General features: G+C 42.2%; 1 protein-coding gene across 1 annotated transcript; it reads left to right on the top strand.

Moving 5' to 3' along the window:
- The first annotated feature begins 304 nt into the window (after window positions 1–304).
- adra2c (adrenoceptor alpha 2C) lies at window positions 305–2,948 on the top strand. Its single transcript, XM_084713789.1, has one exon. It carries the CDS (start codon window positions 626–628, stop codon window positions 1,976–1,978), a length of 1,353 nt encoding a protein of 450 aa, XP_084569915.1. The 5' UTR covers window positions 305–625; the 3' UTR covers window positions 1,979–2,948.
- Window positions 2,949–8,466: the final 5,518 nt, after the last annotated feature.

Genomic DNA, 8,466 nt, shown 5'->3' with positions numbered 1-8,466 from the left:
AAGTGCATTTTAGGTTTTATTATTATTATTATTATTAAGGCTATAATGTAGTTTGTGAGTTTATTCCGCTATTTTAATCTCCCCTCCTCCAATAATCGCTCCCATCTCTCTTCTCCGCGGCAGAGCGGGTCCCTGCTAGTTTTTTCCAAATGTGAAAAAAAAGAGAGAGAGAGGAAGCGAGAGAGAGAGAGAGAGAGAGACAGAGAGAGAGAGAGGGAGAGAGACACGTGGTTGTTACAAACCTCTCTCAGGACACAGCGGGGAGGCGGAGGTGGAGAGATGCGGGCGCAGTCGGGATGGGAGAGGACGCGTTGAGGAGGGAGTCCGCTGTCTAACCATGGAGATCCTGCTGCTGCACGTTTGTGGAATAAGGACTTAAAATACTTTGCACATTGCGTTCTGCCTTTCTCTGACTCCCTCTCTTTCTTTCTTTCTTTCTTTTAACCAAAGGAGAGACTTGGATGCAGGATGTGGAAGACCGCAGGTGAGGAGAGAAGGAAAATGTCATCTGCTGTAGATTTCTGTAATGAAATATGCGCTCAAGTCCTAATGGGATATTTTTACAGATTATTTCCGCGCATTTCAATTTTTTAAAAGTCCTTCTTTGACTTAAAAAAGACTCAGAATGGATTTCTTTAATAGCTCCAGCCTTGAGGACAGGATAGAGGCAGAAAATATCTCCTATAATGCCACCTCTCAAAGCCAGTACACCCAGCTCGCCATCTGGGGTCTGGCAGGACTCGTCAGCTTTCTCATTTTGTTTACAATAGTCGGGAACGTGTTGGTCGTTATCGCCGTTTTAACGAGCAGAGCTCTGAAACCACCCCAGAACCTTTTTCTTGTCTCTCTGGCCAGTGCGGACATACTGGTGGCCACCTTGGTCATGCCCTTTTCTCTGGCAAATGAACTCATGGGTTACTGGTTTTTTGGTAAAATTTGGTGTGACATCTACCTGGCTCTGGACGTTTTGTTCTGCACCTCTTCTATTGTTCACCTGTGCGCTATCAGTCTGGACAGGTACTGGTCAGTGACACAGGCAGTTGAGTATAACTTAAAGAGAACGCCTAAAAGAGTTAAAGGCATGATTGTAGTGGTGTGGTTAATCTCAGCTGTCATTTCCTTCCCGCCGCTGATATCAATGGATAGGAGCAGCAATGAGGCCAGTCCCCAGTGCATCCTGAACGATGAGACCTGGTACATCCTCTACTCCAGTATCGGCTCATTCTTTGCCCCCTGTGTCATCATGATCCTGGTGTATATTCGGATCTACCAAGTGGCAAAGACCAGGACCAGGACAATGTCAGAGAAGAAGAGGGATGTGGACTCGCCACTGGAGAACGGGATGGACCAAGCTGAGCCAGGTAGAGGAGGGTCATTAAAGTCCAACAGGGGAGGAAGCATGAAAGACCAGGACCGGGAGAACGGGCACTGCCAAGAGCAAGTGGTTCGATCTCCTCTACCAAATGAGCCGAAACATCCGCCGACAGACCACGATGATGACTACGACGACAGTAGCTCGTCAGATGAGAAACCTAAAAAGTCTTGTGGTTCCTCCAAACATCAACATGACGACAGGAAAGACAGGAAGTCCAGCCGGAAAAGCAGCTCTGCCTCGAAATATTCCAGCAGGAAGTCGCGTGCCAGTTCCAAGTCCATGGAGCTGTTCTCATCTCGCCGCAAACGCAGGAGCACCGTCAACCGGAAGAAAGTCTCAGCCGCTCGGGAAAAGCGCTTCACCTTCGTCCTCGCTGTGGTCATGGGCGTTTTCGTAGTGTGTTGGTTCCCTTTCTTCTTCTCCTACAGTCTGTACGGAATCTGCCGGGAGCTGTGCAAGATCCCCGAGACGCTGTTCAAGTTCTTTTTCTGGATTGGTTACTGTAACAGCTCTCTGAACCCGGTCATCTACACCATCTTCAACCAGGACTTCCGCAGAGCTTTCCAGAAGATCCTGTGTAAGTCATGGAAACGCTCTTTCTGAATGCTTCCTGCATGGATGGGGTTGTAATAAACGATTTACCCAGCAGACACAAATTTAAGTGTTCTGAGCTGTAGGATGAAGTGCTGGCCTGGGGGGCTTTCACGCCTTTACTTTCAGGGATTGCACTAGGAATGAAGGGATGCTTAACGGATCAAAGGATTGAACTAAGGTGCAGGAAAAGGGGTTTAAAATACAACAATAAGCTTAATGATAATATCCACAGAGGAAGCTTTCTTTCAACGCCATCCGGGCTGCTTTTGGACTCTGATGTGGGCTTCGGCTCATTCCCCCTCCTCGTTGACTTGTTCTCCCTTGATTTAAACACAATGAACTGACTACTGTGATGCATGCACGCTACAGTGGCTAAACTTGCATGAACTGCACAGGAGGCGAAGGGTTTACAGAGACACTTGATTTATTATGTGACCTCATTCACTGAATATAATGCGAAGGCCTTGACAATCTTCACACAACTGTTGTTTGTGACGTTAGACAGTGTTATCGATCTTCTCTCTGTCTCTTACTCCATTTTTCTCTACCTTTCTACTATGTCACACTCTCGACATGAGGACCAATGGGACGAAGGGGCTCCTTGCTTACTGTTACAGTAGCAAATCGTTTCACTAAAACTCTTAAAAAAAAAAAAAAAAAGATTCATGTTTAAAAACTACAAAGTCACATTTCTGCTTCATTGTTCTGTTTGTGGCTCAAAAGTGTGTAAACCAGGAACTGCAGTGGAAACTTTTTTTCAGGACGTGTGTTTTTTTGTGAATTTGGCCAGTCTGGATACGGTATCACGTACAGTAGAGTGGCATCATGGGCAATTTCCTCTCCCAGGCAAGTGTTTGCAGCCTCCTCTGAGAAAATATATGGAATGCAGACTTACTGCTGAGGCAGATTGTTACCCACTGAGACTTTCACTGTGTGTGTGTGCATTTATATGTGTGTGTGTGTGTGTGTGTGTGTGTGTGTGTGTGTGTGTGTGTGCGTGAGAGAGAGTGAAAAAAAGAGAGAGAGTATATAACGTGTGGAATTGTGTTGTGATAAAGTGAGCCAGAGAGTTTACTGCATCTTAACCCAACTGCCAGTTAGTGATTGTATGTGTGTGTGTGTGTGTGTGTGTGTGTGTGTGTGTGAATAAGCCTGCTCTCTCTTAAATGGCCTGATTCTTTCTGGTCAAGTGTCTTTCTATTCGCCTCCATCCTATTTTCTGTCACAGGTCTTTTCTCTCCCTTCCAGCCACAAAAAGCACTTCGCCACAGTAAAAACCAAACACCTTATCACACTGTTGTCATGTCTGCTGCTCACGCACACATACTGTATGAACACACATTCACGTTATTATTATATAGACCTACACTCAGACATACAAATGACTTATTAAGACAGTATTTTCATCTCTACAAGCATTTCTAGCCAGAAGGGCTAATGCTTTTTTCCTCTCATGTAAATAACTGAAGACAGTACAGTACTATTGTGTGGTGCCTCATAATCACACATATATCAATATGATAAAAAAAATGTATTGTTTGTATAATGAACAACGCTCTGAAAGATTTTCATGTTACACTGACCTCTGTCCTTTTCTAAAAGAACAAGTGTTTACTTCTCTGTTTTGAGCACATTCAAAAAGATCAAATAAAGAGATTACTTCAACTGTCATTTGAAAAGAGTGCATGGCTGCATTCTGAATCACTGTTAATATTTTTATATAATTTATACTGTTGTGCCACTGCTGTTAATATATTACTTACACTGATGCTGTCACTGGTGTGATTCAGAACATATGACTAATGATTTTTGAGTGCGATCGAGGTAGCCCCTGTGGTAAGCTGCTGTTGTTCAGGCTCGGAAGCATCAGTGAAGAATAACCAAAAAAAGTGTGATTGCAAAAGGAAATTATATCAACATTCACCATCAAAGTCCTGCAACATTTTAACGAATAAAAAATGTATACACTTTTTTTAACATAATCCCTCTGAATCATCATGTATGACCCACTAGAAATGTGCGGTGGTGTCCGTATGTGTGCAGATCCTGCCCTCTGCCTGTATTTTCTCATTTTGTCACCCCTGCTGTTCTCGGGATGTTTCTAGGATTCGGCCTGTTTGGCAGTGGTGTGTAGCCCCCCGCCAATAAAGCGCACAGGTTTTGAGGCTGTAACTCTATAAAAATGTGCCTACCAATGGTTACAATTCATTCTCTGTCTCTTTCCCCTACTGAGAGCTGAAAAAAGAGTTTTGAACTCAGACAGAGCAGATTGGGTATTGCTTCAGCTTTATTCAAACAAAATCCAGTGTTTTGCAGAGATTTGAGCATGATTATTTGTGCTTCAGGACAGAACTACTTTGAAAAAATCAGAAAAGGAGTCTTTATTTCTCAGATCCACTGCTTTGCTCTCACTCTCCTATTTTACACAGTGTGTGTCTCACCCACTTTCTTGTCCGTTGAGCCGGGGAGGAGGAGCCAACATTGAATGGTGAGGTACAAACATAGTTGTTGTTTTGTTCATAGATATTTGTCAGGCTTCAAATTTACAATATGCACCAAAAACACCTTTATCATTGTGCCAAAGCCTTCAACAATCAATGAAAGCAGTATCACAGGCACATGAGACAGTTACACCAGAGATTCTCAGCCAGGGGTACTTGCACCCCATGGGGTGTTTCTGCAGTTGGCAGAAGAGAGACTGGAGAAACTAAGCCAATTAAAAAAAAAAAAAAAAAAAAAAAAAAGATCCAGTCACAGGGAAATGACGAATGATGTTCATGAAGCATTACTTGAGCTCATATTATAGGGGTTGTGTTGGGAATTACATCAGTAATTGATAAAAAACATCAGAATGAAATCGTTAAAGGGAATGTTCAGATTATTTGATGTGGGGTTGTATGAGGTGTTTATCCACAGTCAGTGTATTACCTACAGTAGATGGCGGTTGGGACACACCCAGTTTGGAGAAATCCAAATCAGTTATGTATGCTATATTTAGAATATTTTCACTGCGTCACTTTGTAGTAAAGTAATACAAAGTAAAGTGGTGAAAATATTGTAAATATAGATACACTTAAACTAATGTTGATTTTTTTTGGGTGAACCCTTTTTTAAGTGGCTAAAATACCTTTTGCTGCTGACTGCATCCACAGCAGTACATTGCTTAGCTTTCGTGCAGTTACTCCTCATAATATTGTTTAACTAATTTTTGAAATAAATGTTTGTAACTGAGTCTATTTTGATTGGATGTTGGATCCGGTTGGTTCTAGTATAAAAAATCATTAAAGAATCAATATGATGACTGAGGACCAAAACATTGTCGTTTCAATACACACTGTGCGGACAGTATACAGGACTTAAAAGTTAAACTTGCAAGATCTTGGATATGACTGAACACACAAAAAAAGATGTTTAGAAAACTTAGCAGAAGTCTTGTACTGTCTGCCCAGTTTGATTTATTTTACCAAAGATGCATGCTGTTATTGAGATGACCGTTTTCTCTTGTTCAAACACAGTTCTGGATCTCCCACTGCCTGAGACCCTGTAGTCAATCGTAGGTGTAAACAATATATTTTTTTTTTTTTCCGATGGTGCATCATATCCTCCAGAGATGCAACTGCTTTGTGGACTGACCACACTACATTTGTGCACTGTGTAGTACCAGTGAGTGTTTTCACAAAGCCTGATGGGAACACACAGTGTGGTTGCATCAAATTAAAACAAACACCCCATTTCATTTTTGTTTATCATGCAACTTCTCCACCCGTGTCCTTCCAGCTAGAATCAATAAAAGGTATGTGAGAAATGATAATATAGCAAATCCTTCTGAAATGAAAAATGTTTCTGTGTTCAGTCACCAGAGGCTCACCAGGTATGAGTGTGAACTTTGGCCGCTCCATAAGCAGGGTTCAGCTGACTACTTATACGGTGTGTGCGTGATTGCGCATTTATGTGCATGCTGGGAAAGGCTACTCACCAGAGACCCTTCAATCCAATCAGAGGTCAGATTTGGGTGAGAGTTTACCAGGAGGCCTGGGCAAAGGCGAGGTATATAACACACTGCTACTCTCTCTGTCTCCCTCATGCTTATTTATTTATCCCCTGAAAGCCGACTAGAGTGGCCTCCATGACCAAGCAGAATGGATTCTGTCATCGCCGCCCCTCTCTCGTCAAAGTGTTTATGGCTTGCTGTGTCAGCAGGTCACATCCTCACGCTGCCTGGTTTGCTCCTGTGCTGCAGATCTGAAGCAGACCCCATTAAAAAATCCTGAAGAATGCACGGATGGAGATGGACTCAGCATTGTTCTACCTCTTATTCCCATGTAACTCGGGTCTTTGAAGCTGCTCCTGGGCTCAAGGGACAAAAAGGGGACCTAAATACATGTTTTCTTCATCATCAGCATGTATGTTGATTCAATTTACCTTATTTATTTAAGAGCGCTGTACTATCTGCAATTCAAATACATCCTCTTGCTCACCTGACTATACTTGAGTTTGAAGATTTAGCCGCTCAGATCAGACAAACACAAATGATAAAAAGGGAAATATATTCATGAACTGAGCTTCGACAGCATCATTCCATAAATCTTTAAAGTCCTTAACTGTGTCGCCTTCTACGACTACATCTTCAACTCAGTCTGACCTGTAAAATCCCCCATCTTTTGCTTTGCCTCCTTCACACATGTCATAACTAATTTCAGCAGATCTGCGTGAGTGCTCAGTAGGCGGGAAGTGGCAAACCACGGTGGGCCAGATTGTAAAGAATTTCATGTTTTTATACATTATGCTGTGGTAAAAGCTCCTAACAGGGTTTATACTAAATTCTCTAAGATATAATTTTGAATGTCAAAGATAATAATGCTATTGTTTTCTGGGGGATTTGTAGGACCAGAGGTATATAAGACCTGAGTCTTATGAATGAATAATCCATAGATAACTGATAAACAGTGTCCCTCTGACTTTCTCTGACTGTATCTTTTTCTCTCTTCTTTAAGCTTAAGCCCACACTGCCCAATCCCTCCAACCAATACCTGTAAATTCTGCATGACCTTGCAATGTCACTGCAACTTTTCTGCAAATTTGACCAATCATTGTAGCTTCCACTAATCATATCTGTCCCCATGCAAATGTACATTTAAACCGACTCAGTGTTTTGTTATTAATTATTTTTGTATTTTTACCTTTTGATTTTGTCACAAGTACTGAAAGACCTTAAGGTTTATAATTGTTATCGACATTTATCAATGCTCTGTGCACTTTTATATTTATATGATATCCATTAATCATGATGCTAGAGCCAGGAGACAGTTATCTTAACCGAGACAGGAACTTCCATACTCATGTGTAGTTCTTTATGATGAAAGGTTCAACAGCATAAGACAGGCAGTTAGAGTTCACAGCTCTGGTGCTCCAGGAGCTGGTGACAGAGCACAGAATTTGATGAATTTACTATTTATCAGAGCTCTGAGTTGTCCTATACTGTGTATTAATTCTGAAGGACTATGAGTTTGTGTTTAGTATGGAAGCTGTGTTCTTCTTGGTTTGGTTTGTAAAACAAACAGCCAACGGTGGTGCTGATGCAGTGGATTGTGAAATGTAGTTAGCTCAGCCTGCTGGTGCTCCTCTTAAGGAGGCGCTGTTTGCTTGCCAGAGTGTCTCTGGCCTGTCTGGTCTGCCCGGCCCAGTGAAACTCCAGCAGCGAAGACCAGGTCTGGAGGAGGAGTGACCTTGAAGCAGCGAGCCAGGCTGGTGGGACTTCGACGAAAAGGTCAGTGTGTCTACTGGGCAATCTTTAGCTCACAGCCTGCTGTATCAGCACCTGCCGCTGGCTGTTTGCTTTACAAACTTACCTCAAAATAATCCCAAGCACTGCCAGAGTTAAATTACACATAATACAACATCTATACTTGACTGTCAAGACCTCCAGAAGAGGAGTGACCAACATGAATGCGATTTCCATGGGATTTCCATGAGTTGGAAAAAACGATAGATGCAACTAGTTCAGTGGCATCCTGGAATCTTGCAAGGAAACTAAGAAAAAAAGAAGGGACAGTACATCACTATAGAACAATATATGCTGCTGACTTTAGTGCCAATTCTTTTGAAGCTTATAGGAAATGCAATGCCAGTCATGATGCTTGGAGACCAACAGCGGATAAACAAATGTGCACATTTGGAAAAACCAGTCAGTATGCTGTTCGCTTAAGTGTGTTCATTCTTGTGTGTTTGTTTTTTTAGAGGCATTTCTTCATCAAAGATCATACAATGTAGATACACTGGGCTTTGCTGTGCCTCTCCCATCGGCTTCAACAGAACTTGCAACAAAGTCTGGCACCAAGCAGAGGATAGAATTTTCCATAGTGATGTAACGTTCCTTTCTTCTTTTTTAGTGTCTTTGGAATCTTGCAGGGAAACTGAAGAAGAACTTTTTTTAAATTTTCCTTGGAATCTTGTCACCTTGAGGTTGCCAGGCAACAAGACTACAATAAGTCACTGCG

The sequence above is a fragment of the Lutjanus erythropterus genome, chromosome 3 (genome assembly GCF_056507025.1).
Source record: "Lutjanus erythropterus isolate fLutEry1 chromosome 3, fLutEry1.hap2, whole genome shotgun sequence".
NCBI classification, from domain to species: domain Eukaryota; kingdom Metazoa; phylum Chordata; class Actinopteri; order Lutjaniformes; family Lutjanidae; genus Lutjanus; species Lutjanus erythropterus.
This window is presented reverse-complemented; position numbering and strand designations above follow the sequence as displayed.